Source organism: Saccostrea cucullata, unplaced genomic scaffold, assembly GCF_032062105.1.
Source record: "Saccostrea cucullata isolate Sc308-1 unplaced genomic scaffold, CSIRO_AGI_Scuc_v1 ctg242, whole genome shotgun sequence".
Lineage (NCBI taxonomy): Eukaryota > Metazoa > Mollusca > Bivalvia > Ostreida > Ostreidae > Saccostrea > Saccostrea cuccullata.
In genome coordinates, this window is record NW_026927731.1 from 167,403 (window position 1) to 192,844 (window position 25,442).

Consider the following 25,442-nt stretch of genomic DNA (forward strand, 5'->3'; position numbering starts at 1 on the left):
CAGTGTGTACCCTTGTTCCAAATCCACCCACTCGTTGTTTCGTAATACCTGAGTTTCAATTATTTATGCCAGATTATAGAGTATGAACATCATGACATATCTGTTCATCATTAAACTTTGATAAATGAAAAAAAAACAAGGTTAACGTTTCTTCAAAGAGCATCAAACTTCACAAACTTCACAAACTTCAAGGTCATGAGGCCAAATATCAAACAATCCGAAATCTTGTCATAACAGATGTATTGTACATGTAATAAAAATATATGATAGACTGGTCTTTCCTTGAACATAAGTTATGATCAAAGATAAAAAATCATAGTTTTATCAAATTGTTAGGTCTAGGTCAAAGACAAACAAGCTAAATCAGAGAATCTTTGTCACCAGCAAAAGGAAGGTAAGGGGATGAGCTGATCAAGGACAGGGGGGGGGGGGTTTCGAGGGGGCACTTTAAGAAGGGTGTGAGGGCCATAGGGCCTTATGAACTTATCGTATAAAATTTAATTTAAAAAAACACTCAAGCTTCTTGAGATATTGAAATGAAAGTGTCACTCACACACACACACACCCTGAATGTGTGAATTTACGACCTTGACCTTCTGACTTCAAAATAGTTTTTTTTAGGCCATAGGGAGTTGTGGAATAAAATTTCATTCCCAAAGATCAAAAGCTTCTCGAGATATCACATGGAAAAGTATTTTTGGTCACGTTGCTCTCTGCATGTTCTTGACCTCATCGTACCTGCGTTAACATTTGATCATTTTTAACTTCTTCTCTGCAGCTCAATCAATATTCAACCAATTTTGGCATAAGGCATCTATGGGTGAAGGGGAACAAAAATTGTGAATTTCATGGTCCCTGCTCCCCTTGGGCTTGAGAGGTGGACCAAAACCACTAAAATCATCCTTTAAAAATCTTCTTTATTCCTAGACATGAAGCAAGCTAATGCATAATTGCAATAAGCATCAAGTCCTCTGCAAAAATTGTGAAAATCACAGCCCCAGGGTTAGGGGTTCTAGTACTAGGGCGGAGCTATATAAATAATATAGTGAAAATGCATTAATACTTTGAAAATCTTCCCTGCTCCTGGTTATTAAACAAACTGACAACATGCAAAGTTATGATGAGGATGGGTGCCTCTTCCAAAATTAAGAATTTCATGGCCACAGGATCGGAGTTCTGGTATTCAGGTGGGGCTATATCAATAATACAGTGAAAATACATTAATTCCGAGGGTCTTCACCTCTTACTATTGGTATAAGAAAATGATACCAGGTACCATTCTGCTTTGTCAGTCCTGATGCACTAGAGGTACATGAGATTACCTGCATTTCAAGATAAAAACATACTTTAACTCCTATACTGGTACTTTTTATTTAATTTAACAAGCAATAAAAACATTTATGACACAAAACTCACGTATATCTTATATACCGGGTACATTAATTCTGTAATGCAGTTAAATAATTTTCTTACATTAGAATCTTGTAAATCATGATCATGTTTCTTCATAATGCCCTAAAATAGAATATTGAAATATTGTATACTTCATCAACTTATCATTTAAAATATTACGGTACAACAACACATTGTAATTACCAAGAAACATGACACAAATTTTATGCACAAAAAAATCATTAATAATTTTACACATTTTTTTTAATATTAACTACTAGACATGTCTGCTCTTCTCTGAAAAGATATGTGTTGGGGACAATACATAATGTGACTATATCAATTTCAAACAATATGTTATCAAAGTTACATCAAAGTTATATAGTTTATGAAATGAAAACACACTTTGAGGTTCCAGCACTTATAATGTTAGTGAACATTTACTACTCATATTAACATCAAATGTTACTCACATAAATAATCATCATGTACCAAAAACATCACTTCAACAACAGCAAAAGACATGACATGAAAAATCAGTTTCCAAGGAATGTTTTAATTTAATTATATCATTCATCATTTGTTTAAAGACCAAAGAGGGTCAAGTGAACCCAAAGGGTCTGAAGGGTCAATAGTTTGACCTGAAAGCCCAGATGTCTTCTGCTGAAAATTAGCTTTTGTTATTTTCTTTTTACCCTCACTTGTCCCTAGGTCAAAGGTCTGTGGATTTTGTAGGTCAGCAAGTGACAACTGGTTCCCTGCTCGTGCAGACTGATGAAACGGTGACCCTTCCTTAGATTCTGGTGCCGAGTCAAAGCTTGGAAGTGACACTGAGTCCAAACTCCTGTGTGATGCTGAATCCAAGCTTTTAAGAGAAGAACCAGACTCGGAATGAACCATTTTAGGACTAGAATCAACACTGTCTTCCACTTTCTGAGAGGTTTCAGTTCCATGATCTCTTCCTTTGTTTTTATCCGCCCGTTGCACCACATCAGGTAAGTTCTCCGACAGATCCTGTTTGAGGTGTTCCTGGGATTTTCCTACCTCTTCCTCCGTGGGTTCCATGGCGTGAAGTCCCATTTTAGCCACATTTGTTCGTAGAGCACTAACAGACATAGAACCAAACAAGATGTCCTCAGTGGGTGTCCATTGATTGGATTTCTCTCCTGGATGTGGGAGTTTGTCTCCGAAAGATGCTTTCTTTATTAGGATCCCCTCTACAGAAATGAAATTGATCTTGAACAACTTATCAAGTTTAAATAATGGTTATTAATCAGGTAACAAAAAATTGACAATAAGAGAAACAAAGCTTTCAAAACCCAAACAAAATATGAAAGGACAAATACATTTCCTCCATGCTTACATAATTTTTTTTTACAGCAATGTCTATACTATAAATTGGGACATCCAAGGTAAATTTGTATTGCAATATGAAAAGAAAAGGACCTTTCTTCATTGGTTGATACATAAGGCTCTTACCAATAAATACAATGTATGTAAATTTTGGATAAAATAGCTTGCACAGTTTCCTTGAGAGTGAGTTATATCTCAGTGTGATGGACACTTACCTTTAGCTAAAATGTCCTGAGCATAAAATAAAACAGCCTCATATGCATATTTCAGCTGAAATTTTTCCTTTATGGCAAGACGTCGTTGTTTAAACATTTTCTTCGCCACATCCATGATACCAGAGACCCCTTTTCCGTGATCAATGTCTTGCATACAAGTGTATATCAACATGAACACACCTGTCCTGCCAGTCCCATTACTAAAAATAAAAGAATCGTAAAGATAAAGTCTCAAGAAAGGAAGGACAAACTGTTCATCTCTCTATCTTTTAACATTACTAGAAAACTGACACAGCCAGTTAGGTGCCACTTAGGGCTGTCGGTAAAAAAGTGACAACTTTCCAAAATTAATGTTTCAAACAAAATGTACCACAAAAACAATACAACAGGTAATATGCAATAGTACATGTATATATTTCAGAATTATTATCAGAATATCCATAATTGTTATATCGGTATAAGGAATTCTTTAAATTTATATAGCTGGGGATCCTGGATAACTTCCCTTTATCCATGAATTCACAATATCCTTGTCCGTACTTATCAAGTTTTACTGTACATATGCCTTACTCTCATAGCAAAGTACATGTACTTCTGAATGAAATTTGAAAATTTTCAGTTGAAAAGTATTCAAGTTGTCAAGTCACATTGTCACAATAATTGTGTTCATGGGTAAACATTTGATCATACACAAAAACTGCTAGACAAAGCGATGTGACCATTAAAAATGTTTAACATGGAGTCATGATTTCATGGTGACTCAATTTTAATGGAATTCATGGGTACCTTTCATACACAAATTAATAATTTATGGTTACAAATCATAACTCTTCTTGTAGGTATACAACTTTACACAAAATTACGTCCCCATTAACAGGTAAAATTTAAACTATCCAAGAAAATTGACCCCGAAGAATTTTTATGATTCCAGAGTAGGTTTCTTTCTCTCAGAGTTATAAACTTCTGTACAAAATTTGAAAATGATATGTAGAAAACTTTATTACTTTAAAACAAAAGTGATGATGGACAGACAAATGACCGAGTGATTCCAAATTAATTTTCAACAACTTGTGAAGTTATTTTTTAACGTTACAGAAGCTTCCTTTTACCTGCAGTGAACCACCACTGGCTTTAATAGACTGCGCTGCTGTTTGTAAAAGCTGTGAACTTCAGTAATGAATTGTAGGATATAGGAAACATTCTCAGGAAAACCACTGTAATAGAGAATTAAAGTACATGTATCTTAAAGAAACTAATTAAAATATATACCTGTAATATAATCATTGATTTGTTATATGATTTATATCCAATAAATATATCCAGTAAGTTCAAAACAATAAGGAATGAAAATCAATTTGCTGTATGTGTGATTTCATTATACAAACAGCTTTACTGAACAAGAGGCCCATGGGCCACATCGCTCACCTGAGAAGCTTTGAACATTCCGTTCTTTACCAGATTTCCCCTTGTTATACACATTGTGACCCCACCCTACCCAACTGACCATAATTTAAACAATTTGAAATCTACACTACCATAGGATGCTTTGATTCAACATAGTAAAACTTTGATTCCCCATTGTGGCCCCGCCCTACCCCCGGGGGTGACATGATTAGAACAATTTAGAATCTACACTATCCCAGGATGCTTCCACATAAGTTTCTGCTTTTCTGGCCCAGTGGTTCTTGCGAAGAAGATTTTTCCTATATATTTCTATGTAAAACTTTGATTCCCCATTGTGGCCCCGCCCAACCCCCGGGGATCATGATTTGAACAAATTAGAATCTACCCTACCCCGGGATGCTTCCACATAAGTTTCAGCTTTTCTGACTCAGTCGTTGTTTAGAAGAAATTTTCAAAGATTTTTCCTATATATTGCTATGTAAAACTTTGATCCCCCATTATGGCCCTGCCCAACCCCCAGGGGTCATGACTTTAACAATTTGGAATCTACACTACCCTGGGATGCTTCCACATAAGTTTCAGCTTTTCTTGCCCAATGGTTCTTGAGAAGAAGATTTTTAAAGATTTTTCCTATATATTTCTATGTAAAACTTTGATTCCCTATTGTGGCCCCGCCCTATCCCCGGGGGTCATGATTTGAACAATTTAGAATCTACACTACCCAGGATGCTTCCACATAAGTTTCAGTTTTTCTGGCCCAGTGGTTCTTGAGAAGAAGATTTTTAAAGATTTTTCCTATATATTTCTATGTAAAACTTTGATTCCCCATTGTGGCCCCGCCCTATCCCCGGGGGTCATGATTTTAACAATTTATAATCTGCACTACCGAAGGATGCTTCCACATAAGTTTCAGCTTTTCTGGTCCAGTGGTTCTTGAGAAGAAGATTTTTTAATGACCCCAGCCTATTTTTGTCTTTTCTTGATTATCTCCCCTTGTGAGGGGACTTGGCCCTTCATTTTCACGATTTAAATTTCCCTTCATATAAGGATGCTTTGTACCAAGTTTGGTCAAAATTGGCCCAGTGGTTCTTCAGAAGAAGTCGAAAATGTGAAAAGTTTACAGACGGACGGACGGACGACGGACAAAATGTGATCAGAAAAGCTCACTTGAGCCTTCGGCTCAGGTGAGCTAAAAATGTAACAAAGTAAAAATTGAGACATACCTAACTGGCCAATTTTTGTACTGCAACTGCACAATTGTTCTTCCCTGCTTTTTCTACAATGTGTAAAAGTTTTAAGTTTTATTCATTCTTTATGTAAATGCATGCTTCTATGATTTTAATCATACAAGAAAGAAGGTGTTACATGTATTAGGCTTTTACCTCACTGTGATTTAAATAAATGATCCTCTCTACCCAGTTGACCTTGTCCTTGACACTCTGCAATGTCAGTGTTATTGGACCATGGTACTCTGTCCTTCCTTTCTGTTGAGGCCAATATTCAGGGAATTTCTAATAAACAGTTTAAATATATCTTTATTAAAACTGCATGTTTATATAATACACTTCTTGATAAATACACACCATTTCAGATTATTTCTATTCAATATTACACATCAAGTACTATCTGTACACAGGTACAAAATGTTATAAAAATGGAATTTTTTCCCTTAAAATGTCAAACACCTTTCCTTCCTCAGTTTCACTGGAGAGCATGACTATGACCTCTGACCCTTGTTCATACACCATTACCCAGAAGTCTGTGAGTGTCACAGGAAGTGGAGACTGGGTTGTTATAAACTTTGGGCAGTTTGGTGACAAATCCTATTCAATATACAATACAGAAAAAAAATCCTCAATACATATCAACAGTCACAAATACATTTAGTATAAAGGTGCCGATTTGTAGAATAAATCATTAAATGAAAAGATATACAAACTTCCTTCATTGAGCAGCTTACCACAACAAGACTTGCATTGATATAGTCATCCTTCAGTGTGGTGAGTATAATTCGATTTTCATCATCTACAGCATAAAAATAACAGTTGTTTTAAAAGAATCCTGCTCTGCAACCTTTCTTTACAATAAATTCTATCAATATGCACACTTGAAAAATAAAATTTAGAGAAATATATACCCTTTTTGATTTTTTAATTTGGTTGGAAATTATTATAGGTTAATTTTCATCATTTTATCATCAAGTATGAATAAAATTTAGAGAAATATATACCTTTCAGAAAAAAAAAATTAATTAGGAATCATATATGTTTTCTGCATTTCATCAAGTAAAATGTTGTTAATAGCAATTCATAAATCATCATAAAAAATAACAAATCCCACATGTAAAGAATGATAACTTACAAGGCATGCTGTCTTGCTCTCTGTTTTTAGCTGGGTAGCATCGGGCTATGGCCATAGAGGCCTTCTTCCCACGTCTGTCTTGTTCTTCTATTAGTTCCTGTAAAATTGACTAACAGTGCTGCATACCTGTTTCTCACATTGTATGTATACTGCATACTGTGGTTTCATAAATTTTGTTGGCATCAACTTTCGTAGATTTTACAAAACAGAGGTTTTCGAGGATACATAATTTCGAGGACAAAAGCATTGTCTTTGTAAATGAATAACACATTTCTCAATTCAATGAACATTTAATTTCGTCGATGTGCTCAACAACGAAATCCTTGAAAATTGGTGCTCAACAAATATTGATGAAACCACAGTATATAAGTGCATGTACAGATATCAAAGACATTAACCACTTGGACTTATTACAGGCTTGAGGCAAGCTTTGGTTGTGTTGACACAATCCCTAGTTATTCAATTTATGAACATTTATATAGAAATATGATTTTCATTAATCCATGATTGATGACAAGAAATTTGTTGCATTGTACACTGCCAAAGTTATATATTTATATAAAGATTCAAATATATTAATTGAATATCACAAAAATTGTATTAATCGGTTCATATTAGTGCAACACTAAATTTGTATTGCATTGACACTTGAAATGCAGTGAAGTTTACATGTATTAGTAAAAAAAAAATATTTAATATGAAAAATGTTCATTGTAATACATAGGATTACTGCAAGTATACAATATTTGGTTCCATTGGTATTTTACCTTCCATGCTACATCTAGATTGGTGGGCCCAGAACATGTGGTTTTTGTGAGGCTCTCCACATACTTGGCAAGTTTCTCCACCTCTCCCACAAACCTATCCTTCAGCAGGGGGTCAGAAAAAGGATCCTTCGATGCCTGACGGGCCAACTGGTTCTTAATCACAGCTTCTTCTTTTTGTTGTTCAATTTCCTTTTGATAAAAACAAGTACATGTACGGTAATAACAATTTTTCTGCTATAAAATTATTGACTACTGCTATGGAATACATTACTTCCCTAAAAGTTTAAAACTATAACGAGGGACATGCACATTCAATTAGTATTTCATAAATTGGTATTTCTTTTCCTAATTTTTTTAAATAAATATTCAATGTCACGTAACCAATAGGTACATGTATTATCTATGAAGCTTTTCTGTTTCCCAGTTTCAGAGAGTAGAAATTTTCTTTATCTACCATATTGTCTTTTTTGTAATTGTTTTACAAACATTTCACTATAATAAAAGATTCACTAAATTAGATGTTATGAGAAGCGGTCCATCAATTCTAACACTAGAGCAGCTTTGATGATGAAATTAATCAAGCATCAAAATTATGAAGAATATCAAGCAATACCAAATACTTCTAACCATCGTAAATCAATAGATAATGCATTAGGAGGATGAGAGAAAAAGAATGTCCTTACTTTTTTCCCATTAACAAAATGAAACTTAAAATACATATATCAATGCAATTAAGGAAAACGTTAATGGCATATTAACAAAAAAAATCTGAAGATGAAATAAGAAAAGGAATCTTTTTGCTGAAGAAAAGTTTGCAATAAACATGATATGATATTTTTTTTTCCTGAAGTGTCAGAAAAAACTTTCAACATATGGATAACATCAAAGCAGATCACCATTATCCTTAATAATAAATTTGTTCTGGTAAGTCTGTGTTGTAGACAATTTGTATGAGAGTTGTGCAGTACTACCTGTGCAGTGAGAACTTTGGGGGTAAGCATGTGGTCGTGGGTGGATTTTTGGGGGATGCTTGGACTGGTGGACAGGATATCATCCAGGGAGGCGGTGGAGGCGCTGGAGTCTTGACGCTGGTGGGTTTTATGTTGAGGGACAACAGGAATCTACAGACAATTACAACCAATTACAACATAGAATCAGGACATTTTCTTCGACGACTTTTATTTTGATTTCCAAGGCCTTAACTTTAATTCTTTTTCCATTTAAATATCCCATTTAGTTGTATGCAATTGACAAAAGTAATGGAATTATCAGCTAATACTTCAGTGTGGTGTTGCCTACCTGTTTCACGGGAACCTGTTTAGGGGGAGATAATGAAGACACTGAGGGGGCCACTGATTGGGGTGGATCCTCATTGGCAACTGGCTTTGGTTGATTAACAACTAAGGGCTGTAATGGCTGCATGGATCCTGGTATATTGGAATCAAATAAACCTTGTAAATCTGTATCCAAAGAAAGAGATCATTTCAAGGATGTGACACATAGCCCCGGTATAGGACAAAAAAAATTAAATGTCTAAATTTTACTCTAATTTTTTCATGCAACTAATCACTGATATGAGTACCATAATGAAATACATGAACTACTTTTAACAAATATAAGATACATTAATCTTTCATTTGGTAGGGTTACTATGTTTGGCCCCGCCCCTCTTTCAGGCCCTTGAAATATGTGAGCACAAGGTACATTTTTCTCCTTTGATTGGTCACCATATTTTATCGAAATCTACCTATATGTGCTAGGAGAAAATTGTACCTAATTGAACTCACATGTTTATGTTTAAAATATTGAAAAATCTAGCTGGCCATTCTCATTACATGAACAGAATAAGGAAAGAAAACTATTTTTTCTGACATAATTTTCTGTTTTCAGAGATGCATTATGAGTGAGCACCACAACATTACTGGGAAAATTTAATGTTTGAAAAAGGGCTTTCTTTTACTTGCTTTCCGAAAAACAATTTTATATGCATGTCAGTCACAGACTAAATGCAATTATAAAATTTCAATTCTCACAATTACAAACATCTGATATATCATATAATTTTAAAGTTTTGTAAGTCGATAAATGGACAAATGGCTACATGTATTCGAGAGTATCAGTGAATACAAATATCTTATGCATTGCTTGATCCAAAACGATAGGCACTTAGGTTCCATGCATTGGTATTGCTATGCATAAAAAGGCTTTTGTTGACTATTTAAAGTTTGAAATATAGCTGAAATAATGTGTAAATTCACCTTAACCACATGTCTATGATAAAATATAAACATCTAGTAAACCAGCATATTTTGTCATTCAGTCATCGGATTGGACAATTGCACTCTGTAAGGGACTATGTACAAAATGATAACAATAGCCACATAAAAATTCATGGATAATGCAGTATTCATCAACATTATAAAGAATAGGAACTACTGACACTCTTCAGAAGGTGTCTTTTTCCTTCACCAGAATGATTGTAGATTTACTATAATTCATCAAAGAAAAAGGGGCCTCTGACCAATGTTTTGTCACCTGGGGCATGTTTTACAAAAGGACTGATGACTAAAGACCAAATTTAATTCTTCATATAACTTTTCAATAAACTTTTGAACGAAAATTATTTTAATCTTTTAAAAATAAATGTGGTAAGACATTTTTACATAAATAATTTTGAAGAGAATTATTAATTTTGCAAAATTTTACAATCATCTGGTCTTAGTTGTAGTTCTTTTGTGAAAAGGGCCCCCGATCCTTTACCAAAGTACTTCTTGATCATTTTGTAACTACAACTTAATTTATAACTGTAAAAGAATCAAATTACTAGTTGTCTTTTGGGAATGCTGTTCTTTCCAGATTGAATAAAGATGATACATTTATAACTTATATTTTTAATTTAGAAATACATGGAAAGGTATTAGAACCTTGGTTTTGAATTAAAAAAAAACCACTAAGGACCTTGCTGAGTTGCAGTTGGCTTGTTGATTCCAGGGCCCTGTGATGGGCCATATGGAGCTGATTGGCTTGGTTGATATGACTGATATGATCCACTGCCTTGCTGTTGGGGTGCACCACCACTAGCTGTCTGTTGGAATGTATTTCCACTGGAACCTTGGTATGGGCCTCCAGTAGATGACTGGTATGAGGCTCCTGGTACAGACTGGTATGAACCACTGACAGAGGACTGGTACTGGGAACTAGCCCCAGAGCGACATCCATTGTTGTTGTTGTGGCATTACCATTGATGACATCCACTGTTGTTGTTGTTGTGGCATATGCTGTGGTGGCATTACCATTGATGACATTTGTTGAGAAGATGGTACTTGTGCTGGCATCATCCCTTGATATGGCATCCCATTTGTTGTGGTTGCTGTTGCTGGGGCATTTGTTGTGGTTGCTGTTGTTGGGGCATTTGTTGTGGTTGCTGGGTCAACTGTTGAGGATGCCCTTGACTCATTTGTTGTGGTTGTGCTACAGCTCCAGGGTAGCTACTTGTGTTCTGTTGCTGTTGTACATATCCTGATGTTTGGTAATTCATTGGTTGACTTGTTTGCTGACTAAGGTTTGTCTGAAGATTTTGTTGAAAACTTCCACTCTGTCCCTGCTGGCCAGATCTTGGCTGTGGGATATTTTGTGACTGAGATTGTACACTGTACTGTTGTTGTACTTGTTGCAATGGCTGCTGTGGTTGAGAATAAATTTGTTGTGGGGCTTGCTGCACCCCCTGTTGCACATTTGGATAATTTACACTATTGCCAACACTACTTAATGTTGCAGATTGGGTGGTGGCTTGGCTGCCAGCCATGTACATGTGTGACTGTGCAGTACTGCTAAACATAACAGGAGGTTGTGTTGAGGTCATTTTACTCATTGACATGGCTGACATTGACTGAGATGTACCGGTGTATGGCATTCCTGTCTGAAATTTTAGCACTTGTTGCTGTGGTTGATATTGCACTTGGGGTTGCTGTTGCCTTATAGCTTGTGTTGCTGCTGATTGGCTGAGACTAGTGGCAGAGTAGCTGGTGGATGGCAGGGGACCATAACCAAGGTGTCCATATGTTAGAAGTGGAACAGAGTTTAACTGAGAAGGGTTCATTGTACTAATGTGACTTGTAGCTGTTGATGGCATAGACTGATGTACACTGGAATAAGGCATCCCTAAATGCAAAAACTCAAACCCATTTCCTAAAAATAGAAAAAAGAAAGAATGAGAACAATGAAAAAGTTTTACTGCAGAATAGTGAAATTTCATTCTATGCAACTTAAAATCATTGTTTCAAAATTAATTCTCAGCACGTATAGAAAACTATTGAATAAATGTAGATATTTTCTTATACTAGTTTCCTAAAAAAATGGTACCTGTCTGATATCTGGGATCTTTTTCAATATTTACTCTTTGCTGATTCATCTGGGATTCTGCATCCCACTTTGTGTTTTGAAGAGCTGGTCCAACTGGCTTTTGAGGGGCATAGGCATGAGGAACATGGGCTGGATGTCCATAAGCCAGGTTATGTTCTTTACTGTTGACTGTGTGGGATTTATCATCACCATGACTGAAAGACTGGGCTGGTCTTGACTGATGAGTGCTAGCATAAGGCAAGCCTAAATGTAAGTTGGCAGGAGAGGATCTTCCTTCACTGTTTGAATCAATCCGATTGGTCATGTACGCATTCATGTTACCCGTATTCTGATTTGTCATGTATCCACTGCTACCAAACTGCTGATTTGAATACATGTTTTGTTGTCCACTTGGAATAGATGGAGCTGGCTGAGCCTGCTGTTGTTGTTGGCCTTGGTTTACTGGACCCATAGATTGCTGTGGCTGGGTAAATTGTTGTAATTGTTGATTAGGAACATTCTGAGGTGGAGGCTTCGTCTGATAATATTGTCCTTCCTGCTGGATATATCCCCCTGTTTCTTGCTGACCTGCAGAACCTTGACTGTAACTGGCCATTTGCTTCATCACACTAACTCCTCTGCTGACTTGACTGTGTTGGAGCTGATTTGAGGGCATTTGGTAACTTACACTTGTTTGCTCAGTGGAGGAACTGGATGCAGGTGACCTATACTGCTGCTGACCAGTTGGCACTGGTTGTGAGGACTGAGGAATTTGTTGACTTGCAGACACCATTCCACCAGGAATTCTTGGATCCACTGATTGCTGTTGCTGTCTGGGGTCATTTTGATTATAATTAACAGGCAGCTGAACTCTTCCTTGCCTGTTTGGATCCGTTGTATTCTGCGGCCCTCGTTGTTGTACTTGTCCTGATAATGTCTGGCCATATTGTCCAGGAATCTGACTCGGAGAAACACCATGGTACCCCTGAACCTGTCCCTGTGGCAAACTTTGGAATTGAGATGTCTGACTTTGAGTTGGATATCCTTGACCATAGCCCACTGGGAGACTGTGGTACTCTTGATCCTGTGCTGGATTCTGACTTCTGCCCTGAGGTGCTGGACTTAGTGACTGTGATCTATACTGCTGCCTGGGCACTGGACTATGGGCAGGAGAGGGGAGAGCTGGACTTGGAGCAGGACTGTGACCAGGGGAGGAGTATGACTGACCCACATCAACATGAGATGGATTAAAGGGAGGTCGTACTGAGAACTGTGCCATGTGTTGGCTTAATGAAGCAGACTGATCTAGGACTGGTTGCTGACTTCCTGCAACAGCAGGGACTTGTGGGATAGATGGATTCTGTTGGTCAGCCCTCGGTAGATAACTATTTAAGTCTCCTTGATTCAGTAGGTTCTGAAATATCAATGAATGAAAAATAAGTTTTAGATTTCGTTAATTTCTTGTTTACTGTATAAATGATCAATTCTACAAAAATCGTACTACTTTCATGGGATTTTTCCCTGACCTGCATCAATATATAAAGAATAATTACAAGGAAACAACTTTGAGATAAAATTATGCTTACCTGAGGTAAACCTGCAGTAGAGCCGGGTAAATCTGGAGTGCTTCCTGTTTGGGATCCAGGATTTTCAGGTGTGGATCTAGCATTACTTCTCTTCTCCCTATCTTTGCCAAAGGTCTTTGGTTTCATAAATGGTAGATAGTCCTTCAGCTTGGGTCCTTCAAAACCAGGGATAGTGTTCAGTGCTGGCACAGGTTGTGGAGGAATAGTAGCCGTGGGGAGGGCACCATCAGAGGCACTCATAGATACTGTGGGATCTGGAACTGTATTGTCTGGCTTTGGAGCCATTGGTCTTGGAGGAGGTTCTGAAAGTAAAGTTTATTATAAGGCTTAATCCTAACATTTTTTAAATAAATTGCTCTTACACAATCTTTTCTTTTGTTACACATAAATAATTTGTAATACACAAATATAAAATTTACTTTTCTGATTTTTATCTTTATGTATGCTGTACAATGAAAGTTAATAAATTGCAGGTAAAACCTGGTTTTAGACATTACCCACGCTGACACCTACCCTTGGGTTTATGTCTGTTGATGATCTGCTCCCTCTCCTCGGCCTGGATTTTACACAACCCTCGACAGCGAGTCAAGAGTTTAGACACATTGCTCTCTAGCTTCCTGTAAAACTCCTGTCCTTTCTGTGACTTTGCCAGTAAATCCTCATACACATCAAAAGAGTTGATCAGGTCTTTAATCATCACCTCTCTCCTTCAATTAATGTATTTACAAAATGTCAGAAAATCACAAAGCACTGATTTTAAGAAGGAATCAAGCCCCTCTACTTTTTTTTTTTACTGTTTTACAGTCTTTCTAAAATAACTTTTACATGTTTTAGCTGTCAGTCATTTTGGCAAAGAAAAAATTCCTAAAAAAAAAACATTTTATTATATCTTTATAGGGCCCAAAAACATTTCCATTAAAATGAAATTTTTCATTAAAATAAATATATATTTTTTTGTATTTGTCAAAGATGGCACATATAAAGTTAATAAAAAGATAATTCATAGATGTACCTTGCAGCAACGTCCCCAACTTTCCTCCTAACCTCTGCGTATTTAACATTAGCATCAGTAAGAGCTCTGAGAATGTTATCCTGCGCTGTCAGATTTTGCTGTATGATCTCTTCCAGCTTTTTATGCTTCTGAATCTCCTGCTCAAACATAACCTAGAATGGAAAATGTAGAACAAATACAATTGAATTTCCATCTAGTCCACACTAGTATCTCACATATCATGGATATGTCAAAATGATTTGGAAGTCTAAACCCCTTTTTCTTCAAGTTTTTTACACTAGATATCTGGAATCTTCAAATATCTCAAAGGTTGTCCTCCATTTCATCACATTTAAGATAATGAATTTTGACTGTAAAATTTTCCTACACTTTTAAAAGATTTATTGCTAATAGCAATGTACTAAAGTCAGCAAGTGCCAATTTATAAACATGTATTTCATTACACAATTTAGTCCCTTTTCACCTCTGTGTAGATGGAATAATATATTTTCCTGTCTAGTGTTAAAACCAATTTAGTATTACAAGATCAACAAAACATAAATAGGAAATCTTTCACATTAAAAGCTGACAATACATCCTCTCTTTCAAACAATCCTATTGGCCTTAGATTTGATAGCTCTGAATCACTCACTTGTTTGTTGGACCCTTCTTGTGTAACAATCCTATGTGTTATATCATCTTTTTGAACTTCGGTGCGGAACTGTTCTTCCAACAAGCTTCTTTGAGATTTCATTTCGTCAACCTTTGATATTAATCTTTGAAGTTCTTTCACAATGGTCTCATCCTCTGGGGCTATATGTAGAAAAATAAATGTTATGACTTCTTAACCATGGTGCACAACAATTCAGAAACAATATGAAAAATATTTTCATAATAAGAAAAAAATATTTTCATAATAAGTAAAAATATTTTTATAAGAAGAAAAAATATCTTCATGATAAGAAATATCTGTTGATGATGCAAAATACAAAAAAAAAAAGAAATCTGTGAGCCAATGCTCACTAGTAATACCCCCGCTCCGCTGTAAATAAGCACTATCATGTTAATATATTACACAAGTTCAATTACAGGCAGATGAAGTTGACATCAGATTCATATCAAAATTAATCCCACCACATGGCATGCCTCAACAAAGTCAGTAATAAAATTTCAAGCATCTGCTATGAATAGCTAATGAGAAAACTGCTATGAAGATTTGTCATGTATGAAACAGACAGACGCACAGACAAACAGGAAGTTGACATTGGATTTAAAAAAAAAAATGTATCCCACCACATAGCATGCCTCAGAGATGATGGTATTAAAATTTCAAGCATCTGTGATGAGTAGTTGCTAAGAAAACTGCGACGAAAATTTGCTATGTATGAAACAGACAGACGCACAGACAAACAGGAAGTTGACATCGGATTTGAGGAAAAATGTATCCCACCATATGGCATGCCTCAGAGAAGATTGTGTTAAAATTTCAATCATCTACATGAGTAGTTGCTGAGAAAACTGTGACAAAAATTTGTTATGTATGAAACGGACAGACAGACGGACAAACAGGAAGTTGACATCGGATTTGAGCAAAAATGCATCCCACCATATCGCATGCCTCAGAAAAGATTGTGTTAAAATTTCAAGCATCTACGATGAGTAGTTGCTGAGAAAACTGTGACGAAAATTTGTTTCGGACGGACACACAGACACACGGACACACAGACAGACAGATAGACAGACAGACACACAAGGGTAAAACAGTATACCCCCTCTCCTTCGGAACGGGGGTATAAAAAAAAAAACAACAATAACTATAAAACTGCAATGTATACATTTCAATAGACATTGAAAAAAATTCATTTGAATAAAAACTTACTCTTTTCCTTGTCTTTGGAGGGTAATGCATTCTTAATATCTTCAATAGGTCCACCTAGAAGTCTGAGATTGGTGATGTGTGCATTCATTGCTTTATGGAGGTCATTGTTGGACTTACTCCCTTTCTTATGGCCCTCAGAAAACAAGTTCAGTTCCTTCCTGATGTTTTCAAACATTGGATGTTCTGCTCGCTTGCCAAACTGTTTCTGTAAAATGAAAAAAAAATTCAAAACAAATGCAGAACAGTTTTTGATGAAAAAATAAGCTTTTGCATTCATTTGTTGGACATATGTATTTGTTCAATCAAGAACCTGAAATTCTTCCTCTTCCTTGGCATCCTCCTCCAACATTTTACTGATTTCATTTAAAGACATTTCAACCTCTGTGGCTACATTTGAAACACCTGAAAATATAATAACATACTCAAAACAAACAATCTCTTTGATCTGATAAAGGTAGCATTCTTTAAAATCTATAAAAATTTCTGCAAAAATCCAGCTCCTGTCAGACAAACCTGTCATGGCATTCACCAGATCTTTAATGGCATTTGGTTTGACAGATACAGCAGCACATTTCTCCAGCAGAGATTGTGGCAAGTTCTCTGGCTCATAGCTCAAACTTGATTGGTCAATGTTCAGAGAGGACATGAATTGCCTACAACATTATCATAAAGAATATGATATATGTAATCAATGTATATTCTAGAAACATGTTGTAATTTTTAATTACATAAACATGTATTAAAATGTTTATTATCCAGATTAGGTAAGCTAAAATTGTAAAGTTCTAAAATGTACATTTTTTATCTTGTCCTTTTCTGATGAATTGAAAGTATGCAAAGCAAAATTACAATAAATTAGGGTTTTCCACAAAATGACTTCACTTACGCCAGCTCTGCATTCTTCTCCTCTATAGTTCCACAAACTCTTCTTATCAGTTTGGCTTTTTCTTCACTGAAAAAAATGAAGAAGATGGAAATGTTACCATTTTTTTACTACAAAGATCTACTAACCTAGTATCCAATTTCTCAATGTTAATTACATCCTTGTGATGTAAATATACATAATGAACTTTTTACTAAACCATATTTACATGTATATGATAATCTAGATTATCTGTACAATGTTTAAAAGCTTTAGGGACTCTGCACATCAAAATAAGTTTGATACTAGTAAGCACTGCTCCGTAAAATCTACCTGATAATCCTTTAAAACCCTCTATATCCACCTCTGAATATATACCTGTAGAGAGATGAAGCCTCGTGGGCCTCCATTGGGACCAGTTTCTGGAATAAATCTGGGCCCGAGACTTCAGGATCACTCGGGTTAAAGGTTATACCCTTTACTAGAGAAGCACCTGTAACATAGCACATATTGTTTGTAAGTTCTGAATACTACATACTCTGAACATGTGAATCTGCATACTCTCCAAACTAAAATGAAAATTACCTTTAACTTCAGGTAAACTGGTAATATCTGGAACCTTGTCATGGTACACAAAATCATTATCCTTCTTGGCAGATTGGTACCTGATAAAATATTAAACTTTTTATGCCACTTATACTGAAGATTACAGAAATATTCCACTTCAAAATCCTTACTACGTTGAAACCCGAAGAAAAATGGCAAATACATATAAAAAATGTTTTTCTATTCAAATTAAGAAAAGTAATTTTTCTTGTCTATCGGTTCCCTCAATGGCTTTAAAATGAACTTACTTTCCTCCTATGACATCCATTGCAAATCTGAAAGATTCCTGGATATCCCCACCTTCACTCTGTAAAAAAAATGTAAACACACCATCAGTATATCAAAGAACATGCAAGAGACATGTAACTAATACATAGCTCAAAGTTATCACAGTCTATATTTATCATTAACAAAACCACATAGATATCAAACTCCCATAACTACCATAAAGCTCATAATTTTATCAGAGTCCATATCTTTCATAACTTGTAGTTATCCCATACCTCTGAGTCATACCTGTACAATGTTACTGTAAAGCATCTACATATTGACTTACCTTGCCCTGTTTAATACACTCATTGAGTTTGTTGAATGCCGTGGTGTAGTATGCCAGACACTCTCCCCATTTCTGTTGGTCCTCTGACTGCTTCCCCATGTAGAAGTTTGTAATGCATTCATAAAATTGGCTCTTTAGTTCCATTCTTCTCTTCCATTCCTAAATAAACAACCAAATTATTTTTAAAAGAAATCCTTTTTGATCACAAATTTTATCTGAAAACCTGTGAATTAGCTTTGTACATGTAGCATGTGTGCTTTCATTTCTTCCCTTAAAGGTTATCATCACTTACTTTGTATTTACGTGATGGCACTATTCCCTCTTTGTAGGCAGGTTCCAGAGATTTCAAAGCAAGGTTGTTAAACTCCACAATTTGGGCTGCTACTTTGGCAGTAATGGAACTCTTTCTGCTGTCAATCATTGACTTCTCTAAGATACACTCCTGTGCCTGTGCCTGTAAACAAAAAATCATAGTTTACTAGTCATCAAAGAGCATATTTACTCCTGGCCAGAAGATTAATTAATCTGATTCAATCTTCAACAAGCTGATGCCTTCTTTTAGGCCTGCTGAGCTTCAGATACAGAATTATGGAAGTATTAAAAGAAATTTTGAATACTATTTACACCCTTAACTCTAAGGGCATTTAACAAAGCATACCATTTCTCTCCCTTACAAATCTTTTGAAAAATACTCTAATGGTGACATGTGGAATATGATACTCCATCTTTACAAATGAAATTACTGTAGAAGTACTTTTTTCCATGTGGTATTATTTACGCTATGTATGTGGTCACAAATTTTCTGCGGAAATTAAACCCACTGAACTTAATACAAATATAAGGCATATAAAGAGAGACTTAAGATATCTGTGTAATTTTCTACCAGAGGATTGAACAGAAATAGAGATTCCTCGGAATTATGACCCCACAGAAAAAAGTAAGTCTACAGTAACTCCAGGAATTAATGTAAAGAATTGTTCAAGATACATAGGTATTTTGGGATACAAAAAACCAGAAATTATTATCAATTTGCATCAACTGTTTGTTCCATTCCTGTTCATCCTTCCATGGTAATGTTCTTCATGTAAAATCAGCTCCTGTGCAAATTCTATTTAAAGTATGTTTGTCTAGGAATACGGTTTTAATCTCAATGAATTTCTGGTTTTTAGTATATTTATAAATGATTGAAGAGGATTCAATGAAAAATCCCAAACCAAACAATACTTTAATTTGAAGTTCTCAACCATGAATTACTCACATCATCAAAATTTACAATTTTACAAACACAAGTAATTGCTTACCAGCATCAAATTGATGTGAAAGGTCAAGAGGTCATGTGAAAAGTCAAGGCTCATCATGGCTGATCCAAAGTGGTCTCTAAGATATTCAAAGGCTCCTGAGGCACACTGAAAGTGTGTGCAAGCCACCTTCATACTCTGAAACATAGAGAGCAGCATTATCAATTTGAAGGATTTTCACTCTTATTAACACAGACAGTAGAGAATCTCCTTTCTATTTCCGTTTTTACTTAATTTTTACATTCATAATTGTGTGCTTCTTCAAAGTACACTGTCACTTATCTTGATTATTTTTATTAACCATTGAAAGGTTTATGTACAAATTCTGTATCAAAAAAAAAGAAAACTGATATAAAATAAGTACATCAGCATTTGTTCTGGTTTCCATAGATCCCAGTATGGAGTGTAATGCTCCAATGTTGTATAGAACTGAAGCCTGCTCAAACTTGATGTCTGCTAAAGTGACCTCTCTAACCATGAAAATGTCCTCCCTGAAAATATAAATCATGACGTCTGAAGAAAGATGTGCATGTTAAAGAATATGAAATGCATGTAGTAAAAAGCTGTTTGTTATCTGTAATTTACAGGAACAAACGAGTGACCCTTGAACTTATACAATCATTTTTCACTAGCATAAAAGGCCTAAGAATTTAGATAAAAGTAAATAAAATTACTGTAGTCAACATAAATAAAACAAGTAAAATACATGCATACAATATACATATAACATATTGCATTAATATTTAACCAGCATTTGTCTTTTCTCAAGGCAACTGAAAGCCCTAAATGCATAAATTGCCATTCACAATACCTAGTCTACTGGCTATATATACATACAATGGTTTAATTTAAACATTTTTCTTAATTAACTCCCCTTAAAGGGATTCTGGCCCTTCACTGGAACAAAAGTGAATGCCCTTCACAGAGGCTTCACTCAAAGATACCCTGTGCCAAGTTTGGTTGATTGGCCTTGTGGTTTTGGAAAAAAAGATTTGTAAAACTAAAAAGTATATGATTACAACGACAACAATGACAATTATGATAACAAAGAACAAATTTTCATTAAACATGTAGCTTATTTGAGCCTTACTCTCAGATGAGATAAAAAAAAAAACATCTCTGAACTGATCTCAAATTTGAAATATGGAACAAAGATCTCATTTAAAGAAGACTAAAATGCTATATATACACCTGTACATACAACATCAACAATGCTAATACAATAATTTCTATTCATTTTTGTTTTATACACACATATTTTTTTTTTTATTTTCTACTGAGAACTGAAACTCTGATAGGATCACAACCATTCAGATACCAATAATAGGTGTCAAAATGGTACAATTATCAGACATTATTGAAAGATCTTTTCCTTAAATCATTAAATGAATAACCCATTGATTGAATTCTTGCAAAATCTCCTCTACCTTGTACAATAGCAACTTCTTAAAATGTATAATTCCCCTGTCATATTTTAAAAATATTCAGTTGTTCGACTTAACAACAAAGGATTATTAGGTTATTTGGATGACACTGTTTTTATACTTACGTCAGATACCTTTGATATTCATAAAATGATTTAGTGTTAGTAATGATTAGTTCATCTGTGAATCTGCCATGCACAGTTACAAAGTAAATAGTTATGATGAAGAATTTCTTTATACAATGCAGTTTTGCAGTCATAGTTTCATAAGAGACAATTTTTAAACATGCCATCATTACACAATGCACATTATTAAACAATGCTGAAAAATCATTCATGTTCCCCCCTCTCATTTGAAGAGTTTCACTTGACTAGAGTAAATATTCTCTACTTTAATAAATTCAGTTAATCAGGTTACATTTACAGGTTGGGAAATCTACAAGCTTGCACTGCTAAATCAATCTATCCTAAGTTAACCAAAATAAGTACAATGGAAAACTATGAGATCAACTACTAAAGAAAGCATATAACTACATAATTGATCTCTATTTACCATGTAAATGGCATGGCAGCTTGTCCACCATCAGTCATCGGAAATCTCCCTTGAAGAAACTGTAACTGGGCATAGTACTTTTTCAGGGTGCTGCATCCCATAAAATCATGTGAAACATGAACAGCACTCTGAAAAGGTGAAAAAAACTATCCAGAGTCAATAAGTTTAATTCTAAACTGAAAAAAACCAAGAAACCAAATATTTAGTTTATTCAAAACATACAAGGGGTATAAAGAGTGATTCCCCCATCCCTAATTTCTTTGCAGGAAAATATAGTTAATAAAGAGTTATCTAATGCAAAACAACCCCTAATCCTATCATGCCACAAGTGGCTATATGTACAAACACTTTCTTTACTTTCACATCACAGTGTAACAATCAATTGCACATGCAGAGATAATTCTCAAACACCTACAGGATTGTGTACCATTTTTTATTTCTATACACCTCCCAAAAAAATTCAGTCTGACATTGCTGATCTTTGCCTGTCTCAGCTACTCAAGTTCACTACAAGCTGGTATCTTACCTGTCTCAGCTGCTCAAGTTCACTACAAGCTGTTATCTTACCTGTCTCAGCTTCTCAAGTTCACTACAAGCTGTTATCTTTACCTATCTCAGCTTCTCAAGCTCACTACAAACTGTTACCTTTACCTGTCTCAGCTTCTCAAGTTCACTACAAGCTATTATCTTTACCTGTCTTAGCTTGTCAAGTTCACTTCAAGCTGTAATTTCTACCTGTCTTAGCTTCTCAAGTTCACTTCAAGGTGTAATTTCTACCTGTCTAAGCTTCTCAAATTTACAACAAGCTGTCTGTTATCTGTCTTAACTACTCAAGTTCACTACAAATTGTTATCTTTACCTATCTCTGATTCTCAGCTTCTTAAGTTCACTATAAATTGTTATCTTTACCTGTATCAACTGCTCAAGTTCACTACAAGCTGCTATCTTACCTGTCTCAGCTGCTCAAGTTCACTACAAGCTGCTATCTTACCTGTCTCAGCTGCTCAAGTTCACAACAAGCTGTTATCTTACCTGTCTCAGCTTCTCAGGTTCACTACAAGCTGTTATCTTACCTGTCTCAGCTGCTCAAGTTCACTACAAGCTGCTATCTTACCTGTCTCAGCTGCTCAAGTTCACTACAAGCTGCTATCTTACCTGTCTCAGCTGCTCAAGTTCACAACAAGCTGTTATCTTACCTACCTCAGCTGCTCAGGTTCACTACAAGCTGTTATCTTACCTCAAGTTCACTACAAGCTGTTATCTTACCTGTCTCAGCTGCTCAAGTTCACTACAAGCCTTGTTGTAATCTGCAGGATCCTCACCATAGTTGTCTCTTATATACTGAAAAGAAAATAACAGATTTTAGTTTATATGCAAGTTCTGCTAGCTTTTTAATTAAGATAGAAATTTATTTGCTTTTCCAAAGAGATTTGTTGTGTTTGTATATTCACACACAATGTATTTATGATTGAATTGAATTATTTACATTTTTGAAGCATGGGGTGTCCCTCAATCTAGTTCATGTATTACACTATTCAGTAAAGGATAACCTGGTGTGACTATAAACTTTGTATGTAGTTTAAGCAGTGATATATGATGACAACTCCAAAGTAGATAAAAACAGTGCCTTTCAATTAAATACTCCCCTATAATTCAAACTATCTAGCATTACATGAAAACAAAACATACATAAGCAGCCCCATGGCTGTAAGTCACATTTCCACCCAATGGCCGTTTAATCACTGTCATGAAAAAACTTGAGATTCTAATATTTTTTTCACCTCTGTGAGGAGTTGTTATGGATATTTTTAAGATCAAAAATGATACACGTAGAAATTAGCATGTATGAATTAGCCCCTTCACGATAACTGCGGTACGTACTACACTTTTGCAGGGCAAAATAATAATGTTTGGCGAAGTTTTTGTTGACAGATAATTAAATGACGTATCTCAAACAATTACTTTTACGTCATATTTCACCAAACTATATCATTTTGCCCTGCAAAAGAGCAGTACCCCAGTTACCGTGAAACGGTCTATTTATCTGTTCATTTCAGATACCCTAAGCATTCTTTTAAAAGCAAGGGAAAGCATTAAATACAAGAAATAATACCAAAAGTGAGCGACAAAAATGCAGCAGCATTAATTGAAGGTTTTTAAATGCTTGGATCTGAAGCTCTCTGCTTCATTATTCCTACAAGAGCCTCGGTCAACATTCCTATGCTCCTTACAAAAGTTACATACATCAGATTCTTACATCTGAAGGCCATTTTCTAAGCAGCTTGTTCCGTCTGAGAATTTGGGCAGAACATATTATTCACAGTATTAACTACAATGCTTCAGCTTGCATATTTATCACGAAATATACTGGGAGGAAGCATCATAATTAACGTCCTCAAGAATTCTCGAAATTAAATTCATTTCTTAATTATATGTTATACCCCAAACTGGTTATATCCAGTTGGGTGGTGGTCCCAACAAAGGGAAAGAAAAATGACTACACTAGAAAAAAAAAAAACTTCTTGCTTTTAAATCATGTGCCATCTAAAAAGATATCACCTCTTTGACGATACCAAAGTGATTTTTAAACAGAATAAAAAAAGGAAAGCATAAAAAATAAAAGGATACTGCATATGATCATCATGATCAACACACCATTTTGGTTTTTTATGTGTGTGATAGAAAAGTACACAAAGAAATAAATTACTTGCTCTGATATCCTAATATATTTGATTTTCTTTGTTATTAAACGGGTTTGTTACAATTTCTATTTATTTGTAAGACATGAGAAACTGGATCCTGATGTGTTACCGATTCATTATCATGATTCATATATTCATGACAAAATGACGTCAAAATTAGAAATAAATATATACGCAATTTATGGGAAAACAGCTAAATTTCTGACAATTATCTCTATAATATATAATATCAATAAAAACCTGTTTTAGCACTGGTCCAAAATCTACATATTCAGGGCTCGTTTTCAGCTCGAAAGCTATCATCGGCAGTCGAGGTACTGCCTCCATCTTTGTTTTTTTCGGAAGGCTCAACTAATAGATGAAACCGAGTCATTGACTGGAGATATAAAAGTTCCGAATTGATGTTTCTTTGTCGACTTTTAACTTTACTGAAATTATTAAAACCAAGAACTTTTAATGGAGAATACTATATCCACTTTTAATAACAAAAAAAAAACTGGATAAATAAAAATAAATTTAAAAACTTTTTTTTAAAAACAGCTACTCTATGACTTACTTTCTGATACATGTCACAGCGGATCCAGGAATTTCAGGGGTGGTCCAACCCAGTCGAATAAAAAAGTATCCAAATGAGAAATTTATTAATATAAAAAAAAAAAAAAAAACGGAAACTCGCCCAGTCGTGAAAAACCTAGGTCTTGGGGGGGGGTCGTTGACGTTACGTTCATTTTAAATCTTTAGAAATGGATTGCTTATGAGCAACACTTGTTTACATATGTATGTCATATTATTGAAGGAATCACTGCCTAGTGTATTGGGTATGCCAGGGCATCAACGATGGATGGAAACGTGAATTAATTTGAAAAAGTTAAAAAGAGAAATTACTGAGCTTTAAAATATGCTTTGTGTTTGTCTTAAAATTATCCTTTTTAAGTCTAATTCTAATAAAATTACCAATGGTTTGTTTTCAATTTCTTAAGGTGAGATGCCAGCATGAAAAGAAACTGGTAGATGCCATACATCAGCTTTGTGATGGTTCTCCTACCCCATATACAAATAGCATTTTGTTCAAGCCTTGACAGACCCCTGTTTCCACCAAATACTCATCCTACATTGATTGATTGATTTTTGCATGACGGGCAAAGCACGTTAT

At 35.2% G+C, this 25,442-nt stretch overlaps 1 protein-coding gene and 1 long non-coding RNA gene across 2 annotated transcripts; both read right to left on the bottom strand.

Moving 5' to 3' along the window:
* Window positions 1–1,352: 1,352 nt before the first annotated feature.
* Window positions 1,353–24,621, bottom strand: LOC134275372 (tyrosine-protein phosphatase non-receptor type 23-like). The gene is made up of 32 exons (XM_062757660.1): window positions 24,530–24,621; window positions 22,854–22,928; window positions 21,588–21,715; window positions 19,976–20,102; window positions 19,615–19,749; window positions 18,606–18,767; window positions 18,314–18,472; window positions 18,006–18,064; window positions 17,737–17,816; window positions 17,530–17,644; window positions 17,176–17,241; window positions 16,803–16,942; window positions 16,600–16,691; window positions 16,290–16,494; window positions 15,063–15,223; window positions 14,432–14,583; window positions 13,933–14,126; window positions 13,420–13,721; window positions 11,855–13,247; window positions 10,829–11,680; window positions 10,451–10,723; window positions 8,792–8,952; window positions 8,464–8,613; window positions 7,493–7,681; window positions 6,726–6,822; window positions 6,325–6,389; window positions 6,050–6,187; window positions 5,747–5,875; window positions 5,588–5,640; window positions 4,070–4,174; window positions 2,961–3,160; window positions 1,353–2,609 (listed from the first exon to the last, which is right to left on the bottom strand). Exons 1-32 carry the CDS (start codon window positions 24,614–24,616, stop codon window positions 1,969–1,971), a joined length of 6,885 nt encoding a protein of 2,294 aa, XP_062613644.1. The 5' UTR covers window positions 24,617–24,621; the 3' UTR covers window positions 1,353–1,968.
* On the bottom strand, window positions 22,110–22,734 carry LOC134275366 (uncharacterized). Its single transcript, XR_009993806.1, has 2 exons — window positions 22,538–22,734; window positions 22,110–22,364 (listed from the first exon to the last, which is right to left on the bottom strand). It is a non-coding gene; the product is annotated as an uncharacterized LOC134275366 (long non-coding RNA).
* Window positions 24,622–25,442: the final 821 nt, after the last annotated feature.

Excerpts from the sequence above, each read along its gene's own strand:
- LOC134275372 (XM_062757660.1), bottom strand. The coding sequence starts at position 24,616 with ATGGAGGCAGTACCTCGACTGCCGATGATAGCTTTCGAGCTGAAAACG. Across the intron at positions 16,943-17,175 it reads GAGAAGAATGCAGAGCTGGC|GCAATTCATGTCCTCTCTGA; the intron begins GTAAGTGAAGTC and ends ATAATGTTGTAG. Across the intron at positions 2,610-2,960 it reads TCAGGACATTTTAGCTAAAG|AGGGGATCCTAATAAAGAAA; the intron begins GTAAGTGTCCAT and ends TCATTTCTGTAG.